The sequence below is a fragment of the Lactuca saligna genome, chromosome 5, assembly GCF_052625555.1.
Source record: "Lactuca saligna cultivar CGN05327 chromosome 5, ASM5262555v1, whole genome shotgun sequence".
Taxonomy (NCBI): Eukaryota; Viridiplantae; Streptophyta; class Magnoliopsida; order Asterales; family Asteraceae; genus Lactuca; species Lactuca saligna.
The window spans coordinates 223,667,427-223,685,217 of record NC_136421.1 but is presented as its reverse complement, the minus strand read 5'-3'; the positions used below and the strand labels follow the sequence as shown (position 1 = coordinate 223,685,217).

At 36.0% G+C, this 17,791-nt stretch overlaps 1 protein-coding gene across 2 annotated transcripts; it reads left to right on the top strand.

Annotated features, from left to right (window-relative positions):
* The first annotated feature begins 1,720 nt into the window (after positions 1 to 1,720).
* On the top strand, positions 1,721 to 7,710 carry LOC145045355 (uncharacterized). Of its 2 annotated transcripts, none has more exons than XM_078993694.1 (9): positions 1,721 to 2,061; positions 2,222 to 2,382; positions 4,568 to 4,745; positions 4,928 to 5,025; positions 5,098 to 5,925; positions 6,019 to 6,141; positions 6,839 to 7,174; positions 7,261 to 7,317; positions 7,416 to 7,710. In XM_078993694.1, the coding sequence occupies exons 2-9, from the start codon at positions 2,257 to 2,259 to the stop codon at positions 7,617 to 7,619; spliced, it is 1,950 nt and encodes a 649-aa protein (XP_078849820.1). In that variant the 5' UTR covers positions 1,721 to 2,061; positions 2,222 to 2,256; the 3' UTR covers positions 7,620 to 7,710. The 2 variants fall into 2 exon arrangements, with proteins under 2 accessions (XP_078849820.1, XP_078849819.1); XM_078993693.1 differs by having other exon boundaries at positions 1,741 to 2,061; positions 6,028 to 6,141.
* The last annotated feature ends 10,081 nt before the right edge of the window (positions 7,711 to 17,791 follow it).

Sequence of the window (17,791 nt, the reverse complement as noted above, 5' to 3'; positions counted from 1 at the left end):
ACCATATATTATATTAATAAATAATTTACCTCTCTCTTGATATCAATCAAGCTACTTTTTTCGTTACGATGACAACCCAAAAAGAATTTAGTTTTGTTCGCCAAGAAAAAAAACTTACTTTTATTCGCTAAGAATATACAAATTTAGTTAAAATCTTATAAACTTAACCCAACAAAAAACCATAAACAACAACAAGAACATAAGAATAACGAGCCAAAATAAAAGCATAGGTTTAAAACAAATAGTTTGTCATATATATAAGTTTTTTTTTTTTTTTTTTTTTTTTTTGTAAAAAGGTTGGTTTTCTTTTGTTGGAAAAAATTGTAAAACATGCTAACAATGCAATAAAAAAAATACTAGGGATTTTTGTATGATAAAAAATGTTTATGTTTAAAATTTAAGAACCAAAAAATACAAAGAGTATTATAACATTAACTTTTAAATTTATTATAAACATTCTGTCAACTTGGGTTTGGACCGTCCACACGATGCTGCGGAAGCCAAATATGTTGAAAAACGCATCTCGATATGGATAAAGTTTTTAGGAGAAATTTATGTGTGTTGCGGCGAAAAACTTCTTTATAAAGTGCACCATAAAAATATAAAATAAGGTTTCGAAGCAAAAAAATTATGTATGGATAATGCATACAAAATGAAGTTTGAAAATATATCTTAGACGTATTAATCATCGTTTAAATAAAAGAAATAATATTAATAAAAATAAAAACTATAAAAACAAGTATAGAAAAACAATTATGTAAGGGACCAAAAATATAATTTCAAAATATACTAAAGGATCAAAATTAAAACTTAAAATTACTAATAATTTAAGTTAAAAATTATAAAGGCTAAAAACTGGTTAATCAAAATTATTTTAAAATAGAAAATGTAAATATGAAAAGTTTGCTATAATAAAAATCAAAATTGCTATTTCCAAAGAAAACTTTATTTTATATCAAAAGCTTTAAAAACTATAATATAATATGATATGAATTTAATAATTTTTGTTATAACAAAAAACAAATGAATAGTATTACCAGACTCGACACTCGAAGTTGGTATATATATATATATATATATATATATATATATATATATATATATATATATATATATATATATATATATATATCCGTGCAGTCTAAATATAAACATATTAAACCAATAAAAGATATATTTTTGTATAAACACATTAACCTCATTAAAAATAAAAAAATTACAATAGACATGATAATTATGAATGTTTTCAAAACTAATTTTTTATTTTATTTGTGTATAAGTATTTTTGACAAAAGTAAATGTTAGTTTTTTAAGATGTAAATTTATATAAAATATTAAAAGATAAAAATTCTGAAACCTAAAAACTGGTCAAAAATTATTTGAATTAGTTTTTGGATCAATGACGTTTTTTTTTTTTTTTTTTTTTTTTTTTCCTTCAAATAAAAACTAAAACCTTTTACAATGAACATTTTTTCTTAGAAACTAAAAACTAAATGGTCTAAAAAACTATATTTTTTTTTTAAAACTCGTGTATACCAAAACAACGAAATATCTTTAGAATTCTGTATTTATATGGAAAATTCACCTTAAATCAAATTAATTTGATTTATTTCCTAGACAAAAGGTGGACGTATGGAAGTCGGCCTTTAACATGGAGGACACTTAAGGGCAAGTACGTCAATTCATATCCTCGCAATTAGATTGTACAGTACAAGTACCATCCAAATTCCGGACACGAGTACACAGACCACAGTAGCCGGCATCAGCTACAGTTAAACAATAACCCTCCGACTCAAGAAACCTATCCGGACGCCAACCTCTTATTTCATAAACCAATTTATATTCCCTTTCGATTCCGAAACTGTATTTCATCGATAAACACAGCGTACTGGAAAAGCGCCACTCAACTTCAATTCAATTCAATTCCACCAAAATCTTACAATTCCTTTCCCCTTTTCAAAAACCTAATTTTCGTATTTTCGGCAACTGAATTGAAATTTTGGGGGAATCAACGGTTACAGCGTTCAAATCAATCGGTGTTCGCGTTCCTACATTTTTATGGTGAGTTGGTACTGATTATGACATGTAATTTTTGGTGATTGAATTGATTACGATTTTATGCCGAGGATGGGGAAGTGATTGTATAATGTAAAGTCGCCAGGTTTGGGAAAGCTTTAATTTGATCGATTTTTTTTTTTTTTTTTTTCCCGTGTGATTTCAGCTTTTGTAATTGAGTTGCATGTGGTGGAATGTTACATGGAAACTTTGGTAGCAATTGAAGGAAGCGAGAAAAGTAAGTTAGAGGGCACTTCTGCAATTGTGATAACATGTTCTGACTCCTCAAAGCAGATTGCTGATCCTGTTGTTTACAAGCTTGCTCGGGTAATTTGCAATTCAGTTTCGTAGGTTTTTGTATCTGCATTCTTCATTTGGGAAGATATCACTGTATGAAATGCCATATTGGATTGTGATGAGAAAAGCCCCTTTTGATCTTTTTGCTGATAGTGTTACCTGGTGCGAACTAAAATTAAATTTTAAATAGAACAATTGAAGATTTGTACATCAAACAATCGACGTACGGCAACAATGCTAGAATGACCAGTCTAGCTAGTCATATAAAATAGCCTGAGGAAAATATTAGTTTGCAATTCAGTTTGTTAGGTCTATGCATCTGCGTTCTTTAGCTGGGAAGATTTCACTGTATGAAATGCCATATTGGATTGTGATGAGTAAATTCATTTATGTTCTTTTTACTGCTAGTGTTACCTGGTATGAACCAGGATTGAGTTATAAATAGAAAACTCGAAGATATGTTCATCAAACATTTAACATATGGCAGCCATGTTAGAGCAAATCAGTCTAGCAAGTCATATACAGACATACTGAGAAAATATTAATCCTTTTGGTGTTTTAGCATTACAAGCTTGCTTTCTTAATTACTTATAACCACTAGGGATATATATTCTCGTGAAATAATCCTCAATGTTAAGTTGAAAAGATCCAGTTCTTCATAAATGGTCTTATAACTGAGCCTGAGGTGCAGGCTTACCTTCTTTCTATTGAGAATTTCCATTATAATTGATTTGCTGCTAGTCTTAATTAAGACAGATTAACATTATCTCATCAAGCAATAATAATGCACTGACCCTGCTGCAGTGCACTACTGGTCCGTTTAATAAGTTTAATAAGTTGCATAAGATGCATGGTGAGTGTTATGATCTGTTGGTGTTTCAGTTTTGTGCTTAAATCAAATGCAGAAAAATAAGTAGCTCCAGAATGTGAAATTCTGTATCCTTTAACTATACAAAGAGCTTCTGTGATGGGTCATTTTTGTTGTTTAGTGAGATTTACATTTCTGTAAGCATCTAAATTTTTGCTAGAAGCTATTTTGGATTTGGTAGTTGAATCCCATGAAGGCAAACTGGGATGTTGAGGTTATTTCTAACTGTATAATAATACTGATGGCACATCAGATGTATAGAATTGATAACTTTTTTAATGGTTGCTAGTTGTTTAGGATATGACAGACCATCTTAGCATATAGGGAAGGAAAAAAATGCTTCAATATAGGATTCTTCTGTAGAATTTGAGGACAATTAACAGTCTAAGATTTAGATTGTTGATGAGTCATATAATTGGATAATGAGGATATTGAAAATGTTACAAGGAATACAATGATGTTGACAATGTTTCAAGTTTTTTTTGCCTGGCTCTAAGCCAAATGTGTTGTTATTATCTGATAAAGGAATAGAAGGATGTAATTTCTTGTCTTGAAAGAAGGCACAATAGGCATAGATGCTAACACTCCTTCAACACTTGTATCTACAGGTGCATATACTTCATATAAGTTATGCGCTTACACAACTTTTAACTTTTATTTCACCTTGACTCTATCTCATGCAATAAATTCTTGACCTCCAATACAAACACCTTTAAGTATTGTTTGGAGTTTTGAATGATGTGGGTAAAAAGCTCATTTACTTATTCATTTTCATGCAACTACCCCCAGTTGAGGAATACATTAGTTGTATGCAAAAATACTCGGACACTAATTTATTATGACAATCCTCTTTTAAGTATTGTTTGTAGTTTTGAATGATGTGGGTAAAAGTTCATTTACTTATTCTTTTTCATGTAACTACACCCCCATGAGGTATACATTAGTTGTATGCAAAAATGCCACAGACACTAATTTATTATGGTAAAGATAAGCATAAACGGTAAAGACCAACCACTAAGTTTGGGGAAATAGAGGTATGCTTTTGATTGCACATGAGAGTTCAATAGAGAGTCCACATTGCATGAAGCAGTGTGATTGGCAACATTGGGTGTGTCTGTTGAACATTATTGTCTTGCCTGATAATGTTCTTGTTGGTTACCAATCTTCCTCATTGATGAAACACATGTAAGATATCATTTTAAGGCGTATGGTCGGGGTCATCACTTACACTTAATGTGGCTTAATATATATATATATATATATATATATATATATATATATATATATATATATATATATATATATATATATATATCAGGATTAATATCTGAAGTGGTCTATTTTCAGGTTGAAGGTGATGGGAGATTAGTACCTGCAACTGATGATGAAGTGATGGAGGTTGAGGACTTGCTTGATGATAAGAGTTCAGTGCATTTTGTTCTGGACACCTGTCAGCCTGCAGTCTGTGTGTCAAACCATGAGACTTTTGGTCAGGAGTTCATGACCATGCCCGCGGACTCTCAAGGTCTCTCTTAATTGGTTCTTTTCCATTATTCTTTTTCTTGTTACACTCCCTTTGTTGTCATAAGATGGTGGTGATACTTTTTGTTTGTAAATGTTTTTGCTGGTGTTTCACTAGTTAACCCCCCACCCCTATTACTTATTTGGCACAACAGTCTGACCAAAAAAAATAAAATAATATGACAGGCCTCTTCAAAGTGAAGGACCCTTGTACTCTGGGAGGAGGATCAGATACAGTATTTGGCACGACAGTTGATCTGGGGAAATTGAATTCCCAGTTTGAGGTAGTGTTTTGCTTTAAGCATATATATGTAGAGTGGAAGTTGAAGGGATTTTATATATGTGTTGAACTGCAGGAAATAGGTCGATCAGTGTCAAGTCCTGTTGATGGGAAGATTGAGGAATCTGGGGATAGGAAGGGATCAGGGGAGAGTGAACCATCAACTTCAACCATGTGTGTTAACGGGAAGCCTGATTTCTCTAAGCTGAAAGGGGAGATTTGTCTGGACAATCTTTCAGTTAGAGAACTTCATGCAACTTTCAAGGCTACATTTGGGAGGGAAACTTCTGTGAAGGACAAACAGTGGCTCAAGAGAAGGATCTCCATGGGGCTGTCTAATTCTTGTGATGTTTCTACTACCACCTTTATAATCGAAAACAACATAATAACAAAGAAACCCAAAGTAGAAGAAGACTGTAACCTTAATAATGAGAATGAGAAAGAGGATCCATTTGTTATATCAGTCGGTCAAAGTCAAAGTCAAAGTCAAAGTGTTGATAATCATAATCATAATCATATGGAAAATGATCAGTTGGGTGGTAGCAGCAGGAGTGTGCAAAGTGGTACTACACCCAAAAATCATCATATTGGTATTGGTAGTGAAGATGATAAGGAGGGGGGTAAAAGGGTCCGGAAGCCCACAAAGCGGTATATTGAGGTTTCAGAATCAGAGAGCCGGGATCGGGAATATAGTGGAAGTGGAAGGCTGGTTTCTTCTGTGAAGAGTTCTGGACATGGGCCACGAACTCGTGTGAGGCCCATTCATAACATCCAGCCAGTTACCAGTACCACTACCAGACCTCTTGTCACCCGTCAGGATTCTCTTGGAGGTTCTGGGGTTGAGATTCCATATGTTTCTAGGATCAGAAGAGGTCGCCCCAGAGAAAATTTCATGGCTCTCATGGTAGTAATGCTAAATGCTGATGATGTTATGTTCTTCTAACTAGAGTTGCCTATTTTCGTATTCTGTAAACTTTTTCTTGACTCACTTGTGTAGAAATTTCAGTCATGTGGAACGGGAATCACACCAAAACTGGTGAAGACAGCTCATGATGATGAAGTAGAGAACCGAGAGCTGAAAACTGCACTGCCCACTGGATGGGTTCAACTTCAACAGCCTGTAAGCATTTTGCATTTTTTATGTTTCATTCTAGTATTCTTGTTTTGGTTTATTAAGTTGCTATTTGAGTTAATTACTCTGAATGATGCATCATCCTACTTGGTGCCTTCTTTTGTTTCTTGGAGGTTCCATTCCTGCTTTCAAAATATATGTAATATCTGCTCCTTTATGATTATGAATTTTAGATGATACTGAAATCATAATTTTCTTCTTTCCTTGTTATCGTGTCTCATATATTGGGTAACTAGTAATTAATTAGTTGCTGTGTCATTTGATACAGAGATTTCATGGCAGTATTATCGCCTATAGGGCATAGGCTAGGCTAGACTGCATATATTAAACACAACAGTAATAGATCTGTAAGTATTGTTAAAGTGAATAAAATGCTTCTTAGGATATGATGGTGAACTAGCAAAGAAAGCTGAAAACTTTAAAGTAGTGTTTGACATGAATGATAAAATCAAGGAAGGAATATGGAATGGTTGTTGCGTCAGGAATGAAAAAGACCTGATGGAGTAAAGGAATGCGATTACTTCCATTTTGTTAATTTTAATTATATGGGGTTCAATGAGTAATGAGTAATGGCATGTAGTATTAGTATGTAAGAAGAAACATAGATTGTAGATGAAGTAGTAATAATGTTTGATGTGAAAATGATGGTTGGATGGTTTTTTTTTATGTATATACTATAAAATAGGTAATAATTAAGGAAGGAGTTGGAGGAGGGAGTGAAGAGTACTCAGAGGAGGCATCAGGGGAGTTGAAGAATGATTCGGAAGAGGGAGAGGGACAGATGGATTCGTATGATGATGTGGAGGCAGAGGATGATTCGGATGATAATGATAATGGTAATAATATATTAACGGTACCTACAGCAAAAGGCGGGATGAGGAGGAAACACCATAGACCATGGACTCTGAGTGAAGTTGTGAAGCTGGTGGAAGGTGTTTCCAGGTATGGTGCTGGCAGGTGGTCTGAAATTAAGCGGATTGCCTTTTCAACATGCTCGCATCGCACACCAGTCGATCTCAAGGTACACTACTAATACTAATGCTATATCCATCCATTCTGATTTGATTGCGGACCTGTCATTACTCATTTCATGCATTTCCTTTTTAGGACAAGTGGAGGAATCTGCTGCGAGCTAGTTTTGCACAGTTACCAGCTGAAAAAGGGGTAACTCATTTTTCCTCCTTCCTAGTACCTTGTTGATTTCACTTTTACTTGAGACTTGAGACTTATATTTTTTTGTTGTTGAATGAACCCGACTGCAGGTGCAAAATTCAAAAAAACAGTCGTCAATTCCCATCCCAGCACCCATTCTGCTAAGAGTCAGAGAGCTTGCGGAGATGCAATCCCAAGTCAGTCCGGATCTCAAACAACCACACAGATTTGGTGGTGGACATAATCACAATCACAATCATAATAGTAATAGTGGTAGTAGAAATGTAAATGATATCAAGTCGGGATTTTTGTAGTGCTGTAAATTACCTGTTCAAACTTGTTGGCTCATCACTGATGATATTATTAGTAGGGGAATAATAAGAGAATACTGATTGTTTGCACTAATTCTCATGTCTTTTTTTTTTTTTTGGGTACATGTTTCTGTTATGATGTCTTGATTTATTCATAAAATCAATGGAGTTACAAGTTTCTTAAATCTGTATAACTTCTGATATCGTGTGTGTTGTGCTCTTGCCTTCTATTTTTATTCAGGGCTAATTACTAATCTAACCAAATTAAGGAAACAATTAACAATTTTTAGCTAAAATTAGGAATTGTCCAAAAATAGCCTACTAAACCATAGGTTTTTAGAGTCATCTACTATTTCGTATTCTGTAAAAAAAAAAATCATTTTGAAGATATAAAACCGTAGGTTTTTTTTAGACCTATGGTTTTCTCTCTATAATTTACGGTTTTTAAACTGTAGCCTAGTGTGTGTGTGTTTTTTTTTGAAAACTATGGTTTTGGGTAAAAACATACGTTTACTTATTTAAATAGTAGAGTATTTTTGAGAAAAACTGTTTTATTCTATTAATTGTTAAAAAACTATAACACAATAATTGTCAAAAAACAACTCTACATTTTATACACAATATTTTTAATAAAATTAATTCTAAAAAAAAATACTCTTTATTAAAATAATAACAATAATAAAAAACCATAGTTTTTTAGCCCAAAACATACACTATACCCCTAAAACCGTAGTTAAAAAAAACTCGTAGATTTTACCCAAACCGTAGGTTACGGTTTGGAAAACATTAAATACAAAGAAAACCATAGGTTTTGAAATAAACTAGGGTTTTATTTCTTCAAAATATTTATTTTTATACAAAACACGAAACAGTAGATGAATTAGCGAAATAGTAAATTTCAAGTGTTGACCGTAGTCAACTATGTCCAAACTACTTTTCGTGGGCTGGTTTTGGCTGATGTGTGTATGTGTGTGTGTTTTTTTTTGGATAAGTAATTAATGATTTTGGCTAGATTTGTATTTTCCTCTTTTATTTATCCACAACCACGACTCCAACATGTGGTTCAATCGACTTTGGTTTTTTGTTAATTGTCATTAGGGTTTCATCTCTTTGTATAATCTAACCAATTTCTTTAGATTGTTTCGCCCGGATGATGAAAAAGAATGTGAAAGCGAAGACCATTTGATAAGTTTGTCACTTGTTATCTTCAACATTGTGGACAATCCCAAAAAATCGAATCACAATACCAATGCCAACCTATAGCCTAATGAGTTTTATCATCATTGTCATCCTTAATAAATGAAAATAATTTTGTCATTTGTCATTTTTTTATGCGATATGTCATATGCCATTTTGTAGTAAATTAAATTAAATTATATCCATGTATCATTTTGTGATTTTTTTCTATTTTATTAAATTTCATATAATACTTACATTTAATAAATATAATAATAAATGTATCTCGAGTTCATTAATAAAACTTTCCTTATAATTTCAAAATTTCTAAATTGAATTCACCAATTTTAGTTGTTTATTTATTTAAATTATTAATTGTAGTGACATAAAGAACATGGTTTGGTATGCGGAATTAAAGATTGCATAATGAACATGATGATTTCGATGTTCAAGAGATGTATTGAATATGTATGGTGTTACAAAAAAAGAATCTAGATCTAAATCTACATAAATATCACACACTTACACACTTAACTTTTACACCTCTCAAGTACACCTCCACATTGTGGAATAAACCCACATTATATACAGGTGTTTACATGTCACTCACTCTCTATCTTATGAGTCAAAAGGCTAATGCACCACATGCAAGTGAGTCTTACAAAAGTCAACACATTACAAAGTCATACATGGATAATTTTGAGGGGGAGAATGTTGGGGTACAAAGTTATCCATGTATGACTTTGTAATGAGATTGTACTCTGACGGTATTATTATTTGTATGATATGGTTTTGAGACGCATGGTTATGTCTTTATGAAAAGATAATAATCGGTGATGTTTTGTTATAAATGTTTTTATAAACCGCTTTACTAAAATGAAATTTTTGGTCTCGAAATTTGGGATATTACAAGTTGGTATCAGAGCCTTGGTTTGAGGGATTCGGACACACCTTCGAGGGTGTCTAGACTCAAATCGAGGGTTTGAAAGATTTTTCACAAGAAAATGGTTTTTCCAAAACTTAAAATAAAAAGTTTTGAGAGAGAACAAGGTGTGATATGTGCGCGACTGTTTGAGCTCAAGTAAGTTTTCCGCAAGATACCCATACATTTTATGATATGATTATGAGAACCGCATGCTAGATTAGGGCAAAGGATCTAGGAAGATGCCTGATATGTGTGTTATATGTGTTTATTGAGCTGCATGATAGGACTGATTAGACAGTGATATGATAACCTGAATAGGATATGCTTGGTTTGGGTTACTTAATGCCCGAATGCTGCTTGCTTTGTGCTAATAGGAGTTCTAGTTATCTTTAGCTAACTAGTAAACAAATACATTCATTAAATATTGCAAGGACTAAATAATTTCAGAAGGTTAGGTCTAGTCGTATTTCGCAGCTCTTGTTTGAGACCAACCGTTGTAGGGTAGGACCTCTCATTTGAAGAATTATCTGGTCTTAGTGATATGTAATGGTATTCGTGATCTAGTTAGGAGGAGGTGGCAGTAACTTCTTACACAGCTAATGGCGGAGAGTGGGATGGAGAATTACCCTAGGGTAAGCCTAGGATGAGATTAGCACAAAGAGCAGTAGTTGTAGAAAGGACTTGGTAAAGTTGAAGCAATCCTTGAGGAAAGTACGGATAAATGTGGAAGGTAGTATGGGCCTGTACTACTAAAAGCATAGGATCCGTACTCGAGTCAAGAGGGTCGAGATAGAACCAAGGAACTTGTAGAGTGTGTGAGACCTCTTGAGATTTTGTATGACCCTGATGATTGTATGTTTTGTTTCAGAATGGTGATGATTACACTTCACAGAGCAAGAGGATCAGGATCAGGACCAGGTTCAGGTTCGGGATCCGAACCAGTTAAATGAGAGACTGCACGAGTTCATCGCATTAGAGATCATAAGAGACATCCTTGAGGCGACCCCAATGATTTTCGGGTCGGTCAAGGAGGGGATTATCGAGTTGATGGAGGATCGCCTCAGGGCGTTCAGGAGCGACGTGGCATCCGGCTAGGTAGGGACACACACACACACACACTCAACTTTAAGGACTTCAGGGGATGTGGTGCGCCAAACTTCCACGAGGTGAAGGACCCCATTATTGCCAGGAGATTGATCGTATATATGGAGTCTGCCCAATTGATGAGCTTCTGCCCTGAGGGGTCGAAGGTGCGATATGCTGCAGGTTGTTTGAGGGACAGAGCTAGAGATTGGTGGGAGTCAGTTGGTGATTCACTGGGAGCCTCAACCATCGAGGCCATGACTTAGTTAGACTTTGTGGCCTAGTTTAGGCAGCGTTCGCGCCGGCTATGGAGCTTCAGCAGCTGGCCAGCGAATTCCTTGATATGGGGCAGACGACTGATTCGGTGGGGGAGATTACTGCCAAGTTCAGAGAGAGGGATTTGATGGTGCCACAGTATGCGGGGGATGAGGAGATGAGGAAGACCCGCTATCATGATATGTTGAGAGTTGACATTCAGAAACATGTCAGCTACTCGGCATGCCCGACATTGGATGACATGATAGCCAGGGCAAGGGAGAGGGTGACTGACATAGAGCACCTCTAGAAGAGGAAGGCGGAGGCTGGGTAGGTTAGTGGGATTTTGGGAAAGAAACCGAAGGGATCCAACACTAAGGCAAAGGGCCATCCGGGCCATAGCTGCTGCAGGAAATGCGGCAATCCACATGAGGGAGTTTGTAAATTGGGATTATCGGGTTGCTACAAGTGCGACAATACCAGACACTTTAGCAAAGATTATTCTGGCCCTACCCTACATTCTAGACATCAGACCTGACTTGCGTCCACTACAATCAGAAGGGTCATAAAAATACCGACTGCCCAAGATTGATAGTAGCAGCAGCGCCAGTGGTGCGCCAACTCCAACGACCTTGTGGCTTACAGATGGCCGATAGGGATAGACAGATACTCCTGGTGTTGTATGTTGATGACATACTCCTTATAGGAAATGACATTCCAACTTTTCAAGAAGTTAAGTCTTGGCTTGGAAAGTGTTTTACTATAGTGGATCTGGGAGATGCTACCTATATCTTAGGTATAAGGATTTTAAGAAACAGGAGTAAAAGACTAATTGGACTTAGTCAAAGTACATATTTAGATAAAGTGTTAAAACGTTTTAGCATGGAAAACTCCAAGAAAGGGGAGTTACTTATCCAGAGTAATACCAAACTGAGTAAGACTCAGAGTCCGAGTACTGATGCATAGATAGCAGAAATGAGTCGAGTTCCATATGCTTCCACCGTAGGATCGATCATGTATGATATGACATGTACTCGCCTGACGTGGCTTTTGATTTGAGCATGGTTTGTCGATATCAGGGAAATCCAGGTAGAGCTCATTGGACAACGGTCAAAAATATTCTTAAGCACCTGCGAAGAACTAAGGACTGGGTCCTTGTGCTTGGTGGAAATGATGACTTAAGAGTTACTGGGTATAGTGACGCCAAATTTCAGACAGATAGAGACAACTTCTGTTCTCAATTTGGCTGGGTGTTTACCCTTAATGGACGAGCGGTAACTTGGAAAAGTCCCTAGTAGGAAACAGTGAGTGATTCTACTTGTGAATCAAAGTACATTGCAACAAGCGAAGCATCAAAGGAGTTTTACTCTGAGTCTATGCATCAGTACTCGGACTATTGAGAAATGATTAATAAATTATAATAAATGATTTATTAATGTATTATGGAAAAAAATATATTAATTAGAAATCATATTATTTAATTAATATTTAATCATAAATTAATTTGGAATTAACTTTAGGATTAAATGAACTAATTAAAAGTGCAGAGGCTATTTATTAATTTATTGATAGTTGTGGATTTGGGCTTTTGGATCACCATAGAAAGGTTGGACGGAAACTTCTAGGGAGGCCCTAGAATTTTCATTCAAGGTCTTGGATGGGAAGTCCATGGGCTGCTTAGGCCTTAAGCTAAGGAATTAGGGTTTCCTTTAGCAAACCTTAGCTTTGGCTTTAAGCTACCTCAACTATATAAGGAGCTACACCCCTCTTGATATCGGCCACTCCAACCCTAAGAAGAATAGCCGAAATTTATAGCTTCCTCCTCCTCTCTCGTATATCATCCTCTTGCTAAGTGTGTTTGTGAGCTATTAGAGGTCTTACACTTGTGACACTAGTTCTCAAGCTTCTACAACAACAAGGAATTGTTTGTTATTACTACATAACATTCCAAGTTTAGTTTACTATCTCTTGTTATGAAATTTGAAATTACTAGATGCCTCTTAGGGTTTTTCGTTTTGTGTTCAATACTTGTATGTTTAATTAGATAAAACATCAATTGAAGAATTAGGGTTGCATGTGCACATAAGGATTGTTTGTTATGCAAAAAACCTGTAACACCCCAAAAATACGAGCCAAAAATTTCATTTTTTTGAAAACATATATTTCGTAAAACAGTCGAATTAAAACGTTTACTGATCATAACATTTTATAAATAGAACGCATGTCTGGAAAACATTTCATAAAACATAATAATGTCAGAGTACAAATCCCCAGGAAGATATCATGATGCGGAATACGGAGCATGTGTGTGATGGGCCGCTATCGCACCAGCTCTTTCCCCTTCGAAGAAGAGGTACCTGAAACCAAAACTGAAAATTATAAGCATGAAGCTTAGTGAGTTCCCCCAACATACCACATACCACACAATCACATAACATGCATATATCGTCAGGCATATCTGGGTGCCCGACCTACCCCTTCGGTCCTCTCGATCGGATACTGTCTAGCATACTGGGAGCTTGCCTCCCTTTTGGTCCTCTCGACCGGATACTAACTAGCATATCTGGGTGCTGGTCTCCCCTTCGGTCCTCTCGACCGGATACTAGGGACTATTTCACCCCTACTACTACCACATAACACACATATCTCATAATCTATCTAGCATGGCTGGGCATGACCGCCCCTTCGGCCCTATCAACCGGTAATCTGGGGACTATCTCCCCCTACTATCACTAGCACATAGCAGCATATCATACTAGCACATAAACATATCACAGGTAGTAGCAACCTTAGATGAATATCACAGAGACAATCATCCATCATACAACTCCTACTGGTGGGCCGGCATTGTGGCCGTAGACCCACCGCTACTGGAAGGTAACTCACCTCGTAGTAGCTGCTGATCTGTGTGGGAATAGTCTGTCTGCTGCTGCTGCTCCGAAAATCCTCCGACTGTAATTCCCACCAAACACTTAGTCAAATACTGATAACCGCCCTCAGGGTAAATTGTCCATTTACCCTTATCAAGTCATGAGCCAAGTCATAGTCAACTGCCAGTTGACCAAACTCGCTGAGTTGGCTTGCCAACCCGCTGAGTCCCTTTCTCTATACCCAAGTCCAATAGTCCTTCCTCCTACTCGCCGAGTTGTATGAACAACTCGCCGAGTTCGCCTTCATCCGAAGAACACTCTAAGCTGTGACTCGCCGAGTTGTATGAACAACTCGTCAAGTTGTTCTTGAGACAAGAAGATTGCCATGAGCTCGCCGAGTCATGGTATTGACTCGCCGAGTGACTTCATGAGTGAGTCTGGCTTCCAACCCATTGAGTCATACCCTATGACTCAATACTCCAAATCGCAAACACAAAAGGGAACAACCTTGGGACTCACGACCCGAATCGCTGAGTCAGATGAACGACTCGCCGAGTCGGCCACATGCAAAAACTATACATGCGATTTTGCTTGGATCCAGCTCATGCCATTCATATATCTGGGTTCTTAGGGCCTGTTTTACACGTAAAGTTTCCAAGTTTACATGTAAATAAACATCCATGAGAGTTTTAGTGCTCAAAATGCACCAAAAGGGTAGATCTAGGGCTTACATGCACTATGATTCCATAAAGGTTGTAGATCCAAGCTCCTGGAGCTCAATCATGCCTAGATCTAGAGGCTAAACAACTTATCATCCACTCTAATACACAAACAAGCTTGGGGAAAGGCTCAAGAAAGACTTTCATGGAGCTACAAGGGACGACAAGCATAAAAACATAGGGAAAATGAGTTATACCTCAAGGAAATCACTGATATAACACCAGTAAGCCTAGCCTCCTTCTTCTCTTCTTGATCTACTCTTCTTTCTCCTCAAAAACTTCAAGAACACACCCAAAACACTTCAATCCCACAAGGAAAAAGGCAAAAACGATGTTGGGGGCTATGAGGGTGAATGGGGGCGAGCTTGGGGCATAAATGAGGGTTTAAATAGGGTGCAAACCCTTGAAATTTAGGGTTTCATCAAACAACGGTGACTCGTCGAGTCGCCTGTTGGATAAGGTGTCTAAGTCCATAACTTATTTGGTATATACTTGACCTGACCCGGCATGGTCCATTTGGGTTGCACTTCACCCGAACAATTTATATGGATAATCTTATGAGAATAGTATGTTTATGATTTATTAATATATTATAAGTTATAATATATTAATATGAAGTAATGTTATTTAATTAGTTTTAGTCTTAAATTAATTATGAATTAATTTAGTGATTAAAAGGAAGACTAATTAAACATGGGCTATTGCATTTTATATAATGTGGGCTTAAACTCATTAGGAATGGGCTAAGCATGCATGGGGGTCCATGGATGATCCATGGAGCTTTTAACCCATGGATCATTGGAAAGGAAAAGACATGGGTTATTAGGGTTTACCCTAATCCTCCACACTATATAAAGATGCACGTATTGCAAGAAATGGCAACTAGTTGTGTGAGAACTAAGGGTGGACGATTTCTACATAAGCATATTATTCTCTCAAGGTTTTTCCAAGTTTGTGGTGATTTGTGATTCCACTTGAGGCATTCACATTATTGGTGCTAGGCTCTCAAACTCCAAGCAATAAGGTATGTATTTCTAGTAGTAATTTTATGATTCATAATCCTTATACTATGCTAGTTAGGAAGAAACCTTGGAAATTATTATTTGCATGTATTTTAGAAGAAAACATAGATCCAAGGTTTATAGGGTTGCATGCACACCATAGGAGTGTTAGAATGCTCAAAACCCAACTGTGGTATCAGAGACTAGGCTTGTTTTCTTGAATACTTGATGCGAATTGCTGAAAAATGTCGAAAAAAACTGCATTCTGCACAGCAGAATCGCCGAGTCCATGTGTATATTCAACCAACTCGCCGAGTCAGTTCATGCACTCGACGAGTTGGTAGACCTGAGTGTAGATTTTTGAGTTTTGGTGTTGGAATCGGTCTAGAATTATTACCGTAAAGTGTTTTGATCATATAAAATTGTTTTTTGATGTGGTAATGATGATGGTGGACCAATTTCAAGGCTATTATCAAAATTCCAAGTTTTATATGTGTTCATATGATTCTTGAAATTGTTGATATGGATATTCATGTTCTTATGAGTTATGTTAGATCATAGTAATTATTTGCAAATTGTTTGTTAGTTAATTCTTGATCTTAATGTGTTTTAATGGAATTCATAATTTTTTCTCAAGTTATGGAATTCCAAAAGGTTTTTCTTTTAAATGTTTTTTAAGAAGTCATAAGTTACACTTTTGAAGAGTTTTTCTAATAAACGCTTTTATGGACTTCATAACTTGTCCTCAAGTTATAGATTTCCAAGAGACTCTTCATTAAAAGTTTAAACACTTAATTAAAACTCATAAGTTATGAATATCCAAAAGTTTATGAATTGTTCAAAACTTGCCCTCAAGTTTTGGAATTTGTAAAGTCTCACACAAACCTTAAATTCCAACACTTAGAGTCTTAAAAGTTAAAATTCAACACTTATACTATTTATAACATTAATGGTTAATTATTATATATATATATGTATAAGAACAAGTCGTTTTACCGTTAGTAGGCCTCATTCAAGAAGCCGATCTATATGGTGGGTATAAGGTTGTTGCCTATAAAATGGCAACTTAATGGGTGTCCACTCTCACCCATCGCTTGCTTGACTGGTGGAGGGTCGTTAGCCGAACGGGTAAGACAAGGACTTATAAATTATCATTAAGTATGATGAATATTATAAAGTAACTAAATGTTTTATTTAATTCCCAATCTTAGTTACTTTAGGAAAAATGTGAATTTGGTGCTAGCCCATGGAATTCACACTTTGTACCTTACCAAGTCGTTGGTGGAGCGTGTGTGGTTAACCGACACACTAACTTGGACTAGTAAGGATCACGAAGGGTGGCTTAATGTTTGTCATAGATCGATGGAGCGTGTGTGGTTAACCGACACATTGATTAGGTGATAATATTAAGGGTACCAAGTGAATTACTATGGTTATTCACACCTTGTTTTGTGATTCTCGGCATCCCAGTCACAAAATTTGAGAGGGCACACTCGAGATTGAAACATGCCATTGAAAAGTTCAATGAATCTCAAAAGATCTAGGAATTTAAAATCCAATTAAAACCTAATAAATTATTCCGTTTTTCATGGTGGAAGTTGGTGAATCGTCATTCGCCTACCTTCAAATATTTTATAGCTTGGATTACAACATCCCTCTTCCAAGTTATAAAATATTGTGTTGGGTCCTAGCCTTAATATTTCATATTGGGTGTTACATTAAGGACTTTGAATTAACTAACTTGATTATCTCCCATTATAGATGTCTGGTTCAGACAACTATGATCTTTCCAAATCTCTTGGAACAAGCTTTCCTCTTGAAGATGATGTTTGTCAACATCATGCTTCTCTTCCTCCACCTCCTCCAATTATTCTCCCTAACCCACAAGTTTAAGGTCACTCAAGCCCTATTAGCAAGCATAGTCTATGTGTGATCGATAAAGTCACATATTGACAAGCTGGGAGAGTTGGGTGTCAAAGTCTGTGAAAGTTGGATGTTCAATCACTTTCTTGGTAACATAGTGAGTCCCTTTGGGACTACTATGAGACAAACTATGACATGACCCTTAGTAATCTTATTTATTTGCTTAGTGCTGCGGAATCAGCAATGATTTGGAACACTAGTAAAGCAGATTTTGTTAGAAGAT

Bases quoted from the DNA above. Each gene is read 5' to 3' on its own strand.
- LOC145045355 (XM_078993694.1), top strand. From the start codon at position 2,257: ATGGAAACTTTGGTAGCAATTGAAGGAAGCGAGAAAAGTAAGTTAGAG. The intron at 4,746-4,927 runs GTCTCTCTTAAT...ATAATATGACAG, and splicing joins CATGCCCGCGGACTCTCAAG to GCCTCTTCAAAGTGAAGGAC. The intron at 6,142-6,838 runs GTAAGCATTTTG...ACTATAAAATAG, and splicing joins GGGTTCAACTTCAACAGCCT to GTAATAATTAAGGAAGGAGT.